Source organism: Grampus griseus (assembly GCF_964374135.1).
Source record: "Grampus griseus genome assembly, chromosome: 3".
Taxonomy (NCBI): Eukaryota; Metazoa; Chordata; class Mammalia; order Artiodactyla; family Delphinidae; genus Grampus; species Grampus griseus.
Window position 1 is genome coordinate 42080588 of NC_139019.1, and position 13215 is coordinate 42093802.

The window sequence follows — 13215 nt, forward strand, 5'->3', positions numbered from 1 at the left end:
TCGCTGTGAAAAGGGGAGGGACTACACAGTATTTTGTACCAGAATTTTACAGTGCATCAGTATCAAAACGTTTTTGTTCCTGAAAAAAAAGTTTCAGGCTGGCGTCGGCTCTGCAAGTGGAGTTCTTCTGAGAAACCAGGTTTCAGCTACTCCCGTTTAGCCTCCAGGCGCTTCAGTTTGGATAAAGGGCAGTGTTTCGGAGGACCACATCTCAGCTCAACTGGGGACCCAGCGGAATTTGTAACCCCCGTTGGCTGTCCGGATGGTGAAGGCATTTCCCTGGGGGAAAGCGAGGGTACGGATGGTGCTGTGGCTGCGGATGGAGGTGCTGAAGGAGCCGCCCTCCTCCAGCTCACTGTGGCTCAGGTTCAGCGCGCTCCGGCTGCAGTCTGTGCGCAGCCCCCGGAAGGCGCCGTGCAGGTTCCCAGGCCTGCCGTCCGTGCTCGGGAGCTCGGGCTGCAGCCGGAGCCGCTTGGGATCGCGGCTCTGCAGCGCTTCATCGCAGCGCTCGGAAATCTCCCTCAGGATGGCGTCCACTTCCGCGCAATCCTGCCCCGCGCTCAACAACTCCTCCAGGCTCCTTTTGGAAGTCGCCTTGAGTGGGATGGGCTCAGCTGCCGCCCCGAAATCCCGGGACTGTGTGATCATCAGCTTCTACAAAAAGATGGGGAGGAGCGCCGCCCTGGGGCCAGCCGGACTCGCCTCGTGCTGGGCGCTCAAAGGAGACCTGGGCGCACTTAGAACTGCGCGACTCGGCCGACTTAGGCAACGCCTGCAAGTGACTCAGCGAGCTCCCAGCGGTCCCCTCCGTTCCCCGACCCCCGCCGGCTCCCAACACCGGGAGCTGGGTGGGAGGTGCACAGAACATTTCCGAGTTTCTGCAGTGTTCTACACGCGCGCGCCCCACTTACATCCAGCACCGAGGCCAGGTGCCGTGTCCGACTGGCGAGTTCCTTCAGTTGCACGTTCCGCTCCTTCAGTGAGGCGATCTCCTCCTGTTTCTGGGTCAACGTCACGTGCAGCTGCAGGAGGAGACCCAAACGTTCAGGGATAGTCTACCGTGCTCGGTCTCGTCTGTAAACTCTGCATAAATTGAACGCAGATCCTAACGTCTAATTAGAAACTGGGGCCCCAAGGACGTTTACACTGGTGAGAATAATTTTATTTATTTATTTATTTATTTATTTATTTATTTATTTATTTATTTATTTATTTATTTATTTTTACAGAGCACTTAGACAAAATGTTTCTCAGTTAATCCTCAGTGTAGCGGTGAGGAGTGCTGACTTGGGCAACAGGCAGATATAGAAGTTCAACCTTCCTATAACTCAGTTTCCTTATCTGTAAAATAGGGCTGGTAAAAGTATCTAGCTCAATGGTTGTGAGTAATTAATGAGGAAAGTAAACTGGTAAGCACAATACCAGGCATATAGAAAGCCTTCAATAAGTATTGGTGGCCCTATTAAAAATCTGGTGGATGAAAAAAAAAATCTGGTGGATGGGGCTTCTCTGGTGGCGCAGTGGTTGAGAGTCCGCCTGCCGATGCAGGGGACACGGGTTCGTGCCCCGGTCCAGGAAGATCCCACATGCCGCGGAGCGGCTGGGCCCGTGAGCCATGGCCGCTGAGCCTGCGCGTCCGGAGCCTGTGCTCCGCAACGGGAGACGCCACAACAGTGAGAGGTGAGAGGTCCACAACAGTGAGAGGTCCGCGTACCGCAAAAAAAAAAAAAAAAAAAAAAAAAAAATCTGGTGGGTAAGATTATTCCCGTTTAGTGACGTTGTAAACTGAGGTAGAGCCAGTGGAGCAACAGCAGCTACGTAAACTCGTCCACTGGTTCTAACGTCCAAGGGGGCTCATTCCCGCTCCTGCAACCCCACTTCCTCCCGGAGCCCTATACCCTGCCCCCGCCCCAAGGACTCCTGGACGCCAGCCCAGTGTCCCTACTTGGTTATTCTCCACGAGTGCGTCCCCCAACGCCCTCTGGTTCTGGTCGGCCACCTCCTTCCAGTACTGCTCTGGTGGGGGCACGTCGGGAGGGCGCAGCGGCGGTGACTGCAAGGCTTGTGGGGAGAGACAGGGACCAAACGGCAGTACGTCGCAAGGAGAGAAGGGGAAGTCTCCGCCCGCCAGGGGAGGCGACATCATAGAGGATGAGTCTGATGAAGAGGAAGAGAGGGAGCTGGGTTTGCAGCCTCAGACTCGTGCCCAGCTAACTGCAGGGACAAAATATCACGCGGGTATAGGGTTTACGTGATTTTTCTTTATTAATAAAGCACCCCTCACTCTGCAATCCCTACGATCCCCAGGCTCTACCTGATATCCTGTACATACACAGCAGGCGCTCAATAAATGCCTGTTGAGATGATCTGAACTGGATTTCCACGGTGGCCAGGGTAAACTTGCCTGAAGTCACACAAATGCACTACTCTGCACACTCCTGTCACTCAGCGTCTTCCAGACCACGTCACAGCGTAGGGTTCTCTCTCCCAGAACTCACACGGGCAAACTGAGAAAGCGCTATAGATCCAGCGACTCATCTTCTCCATTAGGAAAAGGGGGGGAGAGCTAAATTTGGATGAGCCAAACACTTTGATGAGTTGCTGGCGAGTCGTTGACAGGTACAGGGTTTACCACTTTCAGGACCACGAAATCCGAACTAGTCAGATTTGAGGGGTAGAGGACACCCCCGCCGTTACTGAACTGCAAAGCGATTGCACTTGCCTGCAATGAGATCATCCACGGTGTCTCTGAAATCCTGCAGATCGAAGTCCGCTGCCGTTTGCAGGGAGTGGTTCTGAAACAAACCAGAGGTACAAACTAGTTAATGTTGAGTCTGGCGGGTCTGGAACACTTCCTAGACCGACAGTTAACCTCCCGGGCTCGATGGCAGGTCTGCATGCACTCGCGCCCGCAGCGGAAACTTGTACCTGAAAATCAAAGCCCTGCCCGAGACACGGAATCCAGCAGGCTTGCACTGCCATGGTGGGGAGAGGGACGCACGAAGCGGGGACCCGGTCGGGAGGGTCCTGCCGGGCGCTGAAAATGCGCGCTGCTGCGTCGCGCGTCGCTCCTTCTGCGCGCAGCACAGCCGCCCCGCGCCCGGCCTCTGGCAGCCGGCACAGTCCGGCGCCGCCTCATTGGCCAGTCACCAGCCAACCAGGTGCGTTGCTAGTGCGCCCGCTTAGACCTTCAGCTCCGACTTACCTCCCACAGGCCAAGGAGCCACAGCTCTAAGAGCTGGGAGCATGGCGTACGAACACACCGTCCTTCCTCCCAAGACCCGCCAGCGTGCGCAGGCATCCAAAGCAGTGGCTCGAGTCCACACATCCCGCCAAGGCTCAGTCACAACTAAACCACCTCTCCCCACACAGAAAGAGAAAAGGGAGGCTAAGAGATGGGCCAGGGATGCTATGGAAAGTGCTTCTGTTCAGCACGCAGCAGGCGTGGCCCCTCTTGCTCTTCTGTTTCTCAAAAAGTTGGAGTTGACTTTTCCCGTAGGGCGTGATGCATCTCCAGCATCTTGGACTGGACACTCTCCTGGGTTCCTGCAATGTGCCTGGGTGCGTGAGACGGAAGGAGACTGCAAAAGGCTGGTGACCAGGAAACTTCTTATTCCCTTAATTCGTGGACAGAGTTGACACAGACTTTTACATCGAGTCTTTCTGTTCATTCTCACACCAATGTAGGAAGTAGGCAGGGCCCAGGAAGTGACTCCTCCCATGATGGAGAAGCTGAAGCTCAGAGAAATCGCGTTGTCGAAAGCCACCCAGCTCTGAAATAGTGAAACTGGAGCTTCTGCCCCAGAATGCTGGTGCCTATTTCAGTCCTCTTTCCTCTATACCTCATTGCCTCTAGCTTTTATTTCTCTTTTAGGAAAGCCTGGCTTCCAATGAAGACAGTTCTGGGAAGGGGAAAGAAGCCTCTCGAGGAGCATGGTGTGAGGGGTGCATCCAGTGTGCCCATCAGAAATATCTATTCTACTGATTCCACTATTATCAATTTTTTTATTCCTTTGGGTTAATCATATTCTTCTCCCAAACACCCTTCTTTACTATTCAAATACTTCTGAGAAGAGGAACTTATTCTGACTCTAACTTCAAAGAATGTACAAGTATCAGTTTCCTCCAGGGAGGAGAGCTTCAACCAGGGAAACCTCTAGCACCAGTTGAGAACTGAGTCTGTAAGGGGAAGGGAGCTTAGAAAGGAAAGACTGAGGGCCCCAGACAAATCCTGAAGCACAAGTTCTTCCCTGGTTGAAGGAGTCAGAAATGAGACATTTCCCAAGGGCTCAAAGGTCTCCCTTTCAGTAGAGAAAAGCCCTTACCATGAGACTAGAGGCCAACTCTCAGGGACAGCCACCCAGGAAATGCTTCCTCCTGTGCTATCCCAGGTCTTGGCCCATTCTGGACCTCAAACACTTCTAGAGCACTTCCTCTCTCTGTCCACTTTCCCCAACAGGAAAGAGAAATATAACCAGAGTGTGCACTGGCCAGGGGGTTCCCCCACAGAATCTTCCCCTAGGGATATATCTCCTTCTGTACCAGTTCTGCCTTCCAGCGGGAAAAACCCTGGACCTCTTGCTTGGGCCATCGGGCATGAGCTCTGTCCTTGAAACTGTGAATCTTATCTTCCCAATTAGGTAAAAACCTGGCATTTCTCCAACACAAACAGCAGCCAAAAAACAAAAACAAAACAAAACCAAAAAACTTAACGCAGAGCATGATGTCAAATTTAAGTTCTGTATACATAAGCAAAAATTCAGCAAGAGCCTGCTTGGTTCTGTTGTTGTTGTTTGGTTTGGTTTGGTTTGGCTTTTTTCTTGCAAAATAAACATGTTGGAGTAAGGGCGTGATGTAGCCCTCTGGGTCCGTTGAAAGATGCTCATGTATTGCCTTTTTTCATTTGAGCATCCAAACCCTAAAAGAACAGGAGAATGGCCTTTGCAGGGCAATTCTCACTCTTACCTGTTGCCTTCACAATCTCTGCTCTCAGTTGCCACCTACCCTGAGTCTCCCTAGGCTCTATCCCAATTCTAAGAGGCACTTGGAGAGGCCCTGGGAAGCTTTGCTCCACCACCCCAACCCCAGTTCTAGGAGGTGGTCATTTCCTCTGGAGAGTTCTGTACTTGGTCTGTTCCCGTGAAACCTCATATCCCAAGCACCTGCTGCCAGGAAACTGGAACTGGCACCCGTCCTGGAGGTTGCATCTAGCTATTCATATCCATTCATATGCATCGATGGATGCATTCATATCCATCGATGAGGCAGGCTTCTGACCTCCCAGACACCAGTGCTGGGAGATGCCATCATCTGGCTGGGGAGTCTCAGCCCTGGCAAGTGGTAGAAGTGGGATGCAAGTAAGAAGATAGGTTTTGGGGGGAAATGCCTCTTTGCTCCATGGGAGTAAGTGGCAGCAGCCTTTGCAGGGGGCGAAAAGGACTTTTATAAAGTGCCCAACTGCTGAAGGGCCATCTCTGTAGAGAGCAACGTTTTCAGTCAGATTTCTTCGAGTCCTTTGTCACTCTTCCCACTTCCTCCAAATGTAAATTCTCTTCGTTTTTTCCAGTCTTGATCGAGAAGTTATTCTCCAATCTCCACACTCCTTAGACATCCAGGGAATGAAAATGGTTAATGAATGGCCGGGAAAGGCATGTTGGGAGAACAGATAGGTGCCCAGAGAGCAACTTTGCTCCCATTTACCCACCTCGTCCCTCAGTGCGCAACCACCACGTTGCTTTATCGCAGCTCCAAGGAATAGATGGGGAGGGGAATGGGAGACCCGTCTGGCAGGGGAGCCCTCCAGATGAGCTTCCCTGTCCAGAGTTGGTCACAACAGTTCTGAGAATGCGGCCACCGTTAACATACTAGGAGGGAGGAGGAAGTTCTAATCCTCGAGGCTTGGATTTCTGCAGGACATCTCCCCCCGCTAGCCAGATGTGCCTGCGCTCCCCACCCAAAAGGATTCTTTGAGGAAACTCAGAGAACTGACTCCCGAATCGAAGTTTGGGTTTCGATAGGCCGCGAGTTTCCACCAGGAGAGGTACCTGTGAGGCGGCCGAATTACCACTAGGCGGCGCGTCGGACCCGAGTAACGAGGAGCAGTCAGCGAGGTCCTGCAGGTCTATGGTGGTGAGGGCTGCGTAGGGAGAACCGGAGACACGCGCCGGGCGGACCCTAAGCCTCCCCGCAAGGGCTCGCCGCTGGCATCGCCGCCAGAACTCCGAAACCCCAGGGAGAAAAGCTCTTCTGAGGCCCGCGCGCCCCACCCACCGGGCGCGGGGAACCCGAGGGGTCGCGCAGGGACCACCGGTATCACCTGGCAGCGCAGCGAGCTCGGCGTCTGGGGGATCCTCGTACACCGACACCGGGCTGCTGCCGCTGCTACCGAGAAAGAGCTTCCGCGCAGGGGCGAACTAGCCGGGCACAGAAACGGTGAGCGCGGGTCAGCCCTCACTGCCGGGAGCGTGAGGACCCTGCCCGGCTCCGTCCTGCGGCCCCACCTTCCTCTCCAGCTTCCCGGGCTTGCCGAACGGCCGGCCTCGCAGATCCAGCATCCTATTGGGGCAAATGCTGTCGAAGGCCCGGCGACCCGCCGCGGTGCCCCCGCACGCCTGCATCCTGCCTCCCCGCCCGCTTCAGGCCTGGAGCCCCGCGTCGACTGCTTGGAGGCGGCGGCCGGGCCGGGATGGCGACCCGACACCCAGCGCTCCCGAGGCTCTGAAGCCGGCCGGAAGTCGGGGAGGCGCGTGGCCGGGGTGGGGTTAAGGGGCGACTGTGAAGGTGAGGAGGGAAGGCGGGGTGGAGTAGGAGGACCGCCGCGCGGGAGGGGCGGCTCGCGCCTGAGCGCCAGTGGTGGCGCCTTCAGCCCCGGACAATCTGTGCGCGGGCGGAGGCGTTAAAACCCAACCTGGCAACGCGGCTTCCCCCGGGAGCCGCGAGCGCGGGGCCCGGGCCCGCGAGCGCTCTTTTGGCTAGCGTTGGCGCCGCGGCCTCTCGACCACGCCATAGGAGGAGAGGACAACCCCTACTGGTCCCTAACGCTGGGTACCGCCTTTCCGCGTACGGACAGCGGGAATATGGAAAAGTTAACGATTCTTATTTCATTTTCTTCCCACGCCAGCCACAAGGCACGAAACAAACTTGGAGTGTCAACTGCCAAAGTCAGACCCCGGCATTTGCCCCGCCATGTAGGATTTGCTGGGGATGTATTGTAGGAGTCCAGCAGGGACTCCCCAGAACAGCCCCAGATTACGGAAGTCCCCACACCCAAGGCTAGGGAGCCCTCCTGGTTTTGACATCCACTTGGTCTGATGCCTAGAGCCCCGCTCCGTACCCCTACCCCTACCCCGCACTTTCTCAGGCAGCAGCACCTGAGCACAGCCTTTAAAAGAGAGGGTCACACATGTCCACAGTGGACAGCCCCAAATCCCCTAAAACCGGTCTCTTCCCCGGAAGCCTCAGCTACCGCTCGAGGCATTTGGTCACTCTCTGTACAACCGGCCTTGTTGACTCAGCCGGAGTCTTCGCTCCTCTTCCCAAGCCGGAAGCCTCTCCCAGGAAGGGGCATCTCTAGATCCTTGGGTGAGGGGTCTCTTTCAGGACCACTCTTATATCCATACAGTTTGAACAATCATCTGAAATTGAAATCTTTGTGACCACCCTATTGGGCACCTTAAATTGGTGCCTTACACCTCATAGGAGTAGTGAAAGATCCTCTTTTATTTGCACTTATTATCTGGATTAATAAACAAGATCCCCCTGACAGAGATGGAAAGCAATCCAATGATATAGTTAGAATAGACTTAGAGACTCTCTGAGGCATCTATAGATGCAGGAACCAGTGAGGTCAGCCAGCTAGAGTTGGTGTGGTGTCGCTGATGGTGAGGAAGAAGCTCTGGCTTTAGGGTCGGAACCCAGGCTCCACCAAATAACTGAACCCCAGTTCTTTTGGAAAAACATAACACTAACTTCAGAGGAGTTGCTGTGAAGATGAGATTGTTTTTGTAATGCGACTGGTGCTTGGTGTGGATAAATTAATGTTGCTGTTTTGAAGTGCCTTTTCAGCTGCACCTGCAGCCTCCCACAGCCTCTTGCTGGCTTTGTCTCTTACTTCCTCCGGTTCCTGAGTAGCCTTAGCCACTAGTCAGTCCATTCCCCAGCCCTATCCTTAATGGCTTCCCAGTCTGCAAAAGGAGTGGGGAAGCTCTTAGCTGAGTCTTGGGGAGATCTCTACACATGGCAAGATCCAAAACAGGCCCATTTTCCATCAATGAGTTCCACACTGGAGTAGAAAAATATGGGCATTGTGCATAAAAATGTACAGTAGATTGTCTGTGGCAACAGGAGCTGGAATAGCATGATTACATGATTCCTGGTCTGGATGATTCTGGAACCAAATCCCCCATATCAATCTTAGCTGAGTAAATGCTGGTGAAGACAACTCCCCCCAAAATCACTTTTGCAGAGGTACCCCATCCCCTAATAGCCAGGCTGAGAGCTCCAGATATTTTGGCACTTGGAACAGGTGATATGATTTTCCTCCTCCTTTTCACCATCACAGACCAGCTTTTCCTCAAACAGCTCGGGGATCACCACTTCCCCCTCCTTGAGCCAAGGAGGAGAAAGTTCCTGGAGAGCTTAGCATATCAACATATCAGGAGAGAAGCGTTCGTAAGGCGCTCCTGTCTCTGGAGAGTACTTGGGTGCACAAGAAGTGCAAGGAAATTTCTCTAAGTATGTTTTGAGTTTGCTTTTTATTTGTGCCATTTGTAATACATTTAGATTTATTCTAAATGCAGTAGAACATGACTGAGTTTATTCTGCCAAAACTTTATTTTTTCAACCATACAGAAAATTTGAAAAAAACAGTACAATGATCAACAGTAGCATTAACATTTTCCTGTATTTGCTTTATCTCTATTTTTTCACCAAGTTTTTTTTTCTGTGTAACTCCTCCCCCACACCCCATCATTATGCAGGCTGCCACCAGCCTTTTTTTTTTTTTGGCTGCGTTGGGTCTTTGTTGCTGCCCGCAGGCTTTTCGCTAGTTGCCACAAGCAGGGGCTATTCTTTGTTGGTGCCCAGGCTTCTCATTGGGTAGCTTCTCTTGTTTCAGAGCACGGACTCTAGAGCGCAGGCTCAGTAGTTGTGGCGCATGGGCTTAGTTGCTCCACGGCATGTGGGATCTTCCTGGACCAGGGCTCGAACCCGTGTCCCCTGCACTGGCAGGTGGATTCTTAACCACTGCGCCACCAGGGAAGCCCCTAGGCTTCTTGAAGACTTGCTATGTGCCAGGCAGGACCTGTGCTGAGGGGTTTGTAGAGAACATCTCATTAAATCCATACCTCAACACTACCAGGTAAATGCTACTGTTACTCTCATGTTTACAGGAAAGACTTAAGCATAGATATGTGACTTGCTTAAGGTCACACAGCAAATTGACTCCAGAGTCCAAGTGTTCAAGCACTACTTTATACTACCTCATAGCAATCTCATTTAAGCTTCATAATAGCCCCGCTATCAGCGATTGGGCTCAGAGAGGTTAATTTGCTGGAGGTTATAGATTCAGGGTCTACAGCAGATTCACAACAGTGAGAATGAAGATGATGGGACAGCTGTGGAGTCACAGAACTCCAGCAAGCCTCTGTCGCATTTCTTGACTCACTTTTCCCATCTGTAAAATGACTCCTGTGACATGACTAGAGGCAAGGACTGTACTGGCTCTCCAAATATGTTCTCCATAGTCCCTATTAAATGGAGGGCACTGAACAGATCACTTGTCCCACACCTACCTTGGGAAAAGGCGTTTTTGTTTTTTTTTTTTAGCATTTCCAGAAACCTGTAAGTGGAGGAAATTGAGCATGTGGCAAAGGGTGGAACTCTGGACTCAGATCACCTGCCTTCAAATCCTGGCTGCTCCACTATTGTTTAACCTCTCTGCGGCCCAGTGTCCTTCTCTGAAAAATGGGATAATAGACTCTGCCTCATAGAACTGCTGAAGGAATGAAATAATGAATGCTGAACACTGTGCCTGGTACATGTAAGCACTCAATGATAGCCATGATTACTATTGCACCATTGTTACCATGGGCTCACACATAGTAGGTGTAAGACAAGAGAGAACTGTTCAACATGTGATTGCAGGATAAATGGACTCAATTTGGAATGGCCATAACTGCCTGCACAGCCTTCATTTTCCCACATCTGGCAGTTGTCAGGGTAACTCTTGGCTGCCCTAGCTAGTGGGACTGCAGTCCCCAAAGCTTCTCAGCCTGGGATCTTCTGCACCAGCAGTGTGCCCCCTGGCCCCGCTAGACAACATGGACTGCTGTGGGTTCTTTTCAGCCTCACACCCCACCTCGCCCTTTGAACCTCTAGGAGTGAGCAGTCCTCAGCCTAACAAGGTCACCATTTACAGGCCAACAAGTGACCCTGACTTGCCTTGTAACTGGAACCTCGGTCTACAGGAACCTCTCCAAACCTGGTGTTCCCAAACAGAGATGCCTGGGGGGAGGGAGGAACCCTCCATGGTTACTGATCACCTCTATTCCCAGATTGCCTTCACCTTCCCTCTTTGTGGACACTCGCATTGGTAGTATTCAGACAAACCACCACAGACAGCCTGTTTATTGGGGAAAGACTCGTCTCTTCTCTCGTGCGATGTTAGCAAAATAAATAAACAATGAAACCCCACAATCGTACACTATTTACAACCTGCAGGATGACCTGGTGACCAAGTGGGAGGACTGAACCCTTCTCTGTAGGCCAATACTGCACTCTTTCAAAGCAATGGGAGAGGTCCAGCAGCCAGGCCAGGGGATCAAAGGAGACCAAGGGTCTACTTCATTTCAAGCTCGGGGACAGGCTGCACTTCTCGCAGATCTGGAGGGGCAGCATGTGAGTCAGGGACGTTCTGTTTATGGCCACCAGTAGCTGCAGCTTGCTTAGGCAGTCCTGCAGCGCCGCCTCGGGGTGCCCGCCCAGGCGCAAGTCCATCGGGCGAGGGAGCTGCAGCATACGGTCTGCCAGCGCCAGGCAACAGACGGCCAGCAGGGAGGGGGTGTAGCTGGTGAAAGCGTAGTCAGCCAGGCTCAGCTCCGCCACCCCGCGCGCCAGGGCTTGCGCTTCCAGGGCTTCGGACACCTCTGCCTGCCCGGCCTCCACGCGTGCGTGCGTGAAATGCTCCAGGAAGAAGCTGATGGTCGGCGCGCCCAGGCTGAAGTGCAGTTTGTGCAGCACGATGCACTCGAGGTTGCAGAGCTGCTGCCGGGAGAAGGCGCCGCAGCACAGGGCCAGGAGCTGCTTCACGAGCGGCGGGTGCACCTCCACCTGTAACACAGGGGCACTCATCCCTCGCTGCGCAGCATCCAGGGCCGGAGGCCCACCCAGTCTTACACCCGGGAGAAAACCAGGACTTCCCCCATCCCTTCCAGCGAGATATTTGGGGCTTCGCCTCTCCATACTTCCACTGTAATCAACTGGGGTGTACTTCCAGCGCAACGCTGAAAACAGGTTTGAGAAATTTTGAAGTTTTTTTTTTCTTTTTCGGAGACTAGAATAGAGGGGCTAGAGAGAGCTGTTGACACGCGGCCTATTTCTTTGTGGGCTGGGTGAAAGGATTGTTCGTTTTGGGGGGAATTCTGTAGTTAAGGCTGTGGGGTATGTAAGCTTGCAAAATGAGTTCAGGGAACCCTGCACTCAGCCGTGTGCACTGAAGAGCCGCGCGGCCAGAGAGCGGCTGGGAGTCTGGCTCCCCCGCCCCCCAGACCCCGCGTGGAGGTACCTGTTTGCAAGCGATGAGCAGGGACGTGACCCCGAGCAGCTGGAAGCAGTCTGCAGCCACAGGCGTGGTGATAAGGAAGCGGTCCAGAGTGTTCACCGTCAGGCACAGCGACTCGAAGGAGAGGCCGAACCGGCGGTGCACGGGGATTAGCCAGCTGAGCAGCTTACAGCGGGATTCCGCCGTTACCTGCCGGAGGGAGGAGGGAGGCGGGCCAGTTGAGCCTAGGGCTGAGAGCGGCTGTGGAAGGGACAGGGCACGAAGACCTAGGGAGCGTCCCCGGAGGGAGGCAGGAAACAGAGGAAAAACCTAAAGGTGCTGGAAACGGAAAGAGGTGGGCAGCGCTGCTGTGGAAAGAGCACAGGCAGGGCTAGGAGCCAGGCCGCCGGGATTCGTGCCTGGCGCCGTGCCGACCGGGGATACACGTTACCTCGTGTAATACTCTCAGCAATCAGTGGGGGCAGGGAGGTCACCACTTTGCAAATGAAGAAACAAGTTTAGGACTGTGAAGTAACTTGCTGGGGTCGGTAGGAGTCTGGACTCGAACCTAGAAACTGTCTTAACTAATCTGCATTCTACCGCGTCCCTGCTAAACAGTTTGGAGACTTCGGGCAGGTCACTTAAGCCGTCCAGGCCCCGCTTTTCTCCATCTGTAAAATGAGGCTGGTGGCCCGGCCCTCCAAAGCCCCTTCCCGCTCGGACCGGGGGCAGAAGTCGGGCTGGCGAGGGCCGGGGCGCCGCGGAGGGCTGACAGAGCAGAAAAGGAGAGAGCCCGGGAGAGGAAGAGGAGCGGCGGTGGAGAGCTGGCTCTACCAGCGCCTCACTTGTGGCTGCCGCGCCAATGACTCCCGCGGGTGGTAGTGGCTTTCCCGCGCCTTGCGGAAGGCGTAGCAGCTCTGACCGTAGTCGCGGAAGGTCTGTAGATCAAGCTGCACCAGCTGCTGGGCAGGACCGGGTAGGGGGCTGCAGCTTCGCGCCGCGGGGCTGTCTGCACCATCCGAGCCGGAGCTGGGGGACTCGAACAGGTCGCAGACGCCAGAGTCTCCGGGTAGCGGGCACGGGTTCAGCGGCTGCAGAGGCTGCTTCCTCCGGAGGCGTGGGCGCCTGCTCTTCTTCACCGGGGCACGGAGGTTCTGGTCGTCCCGCCTCCCAGCCCGGGCGGCGGGACTCACGGGGCTGGTGGAGCAGGGGGTCACCATGATAAAGCCCGGTGGCCGTTCTACGACTCCCCGGCTGCGGTGAGGGTGGGCACGCGTGCGCGAGAGTGCGGAAGAGGCCAGGCCTGACCCGCGGCGAGCCCATAAGTACTCTGCCTGCAGGTTCCCTCAGCCACACCCCCGGCTTCTCACTGGCTGAGCCCAGAGCGGCACAAGAACCGCGTTTTCCCGGCTAAAGACCCGCTCCCGAGCGCGCTGCTGGCACACTCAGCCGCCGGG

General features: G+C 54.4%; 2 protein-coding genes across 2 annotated transcripts; both read right to left on the reverse strand.

Moving 5' to 3' along the window:
- Positions 1-216: 216 nt before the first annotated feature.
- Positions 217-6617, reverse strand: MCIDAS (multiciliate differentiation and DNA synthesis associated cell cycle protein; the record flags this gene model as incomplete). Its single annotated transcript, XM_082652561.1, has 7 exons — positions 217-654; positions 912-1022; positions 1946-2157; positions 2723-2795; positions 6045-6136; positions 6317-6413; positions 6501-6617. The coding sequence occupies 7 exons, from the start codon at positions 6615-6617 to the stop codon at positions 217-219; spliced, it is 1140 nt and encodes a 379-aa protein (XP_082508687.1).
- A 4225-nt stretch (positions 6618-10842) lies between these two features.
- CCNO (cyclin O) lies at positions 10843-12990 on the reverse strand (the record flags this gene model as incomplete). Its single annotated transcript, XM_082650002.1, has 3 exons — positions 12604-12990; positions 11783-11968; positions 10843-11328 (listed from the first exon to the last, which is right to left on the reverse strand). The coding sequence occupies exons 1-3, from the start codon at positions 12976-12978 to the stop codon at positions 10843-10845; spliced, it is 1047 nt and encodes a 348-aa protein (XP_082506128.1). The 5' UTR covers positions 12979-12990.
- Between the last annotated feature and the right edge of the window lie 225 nt (positions 12991-13215).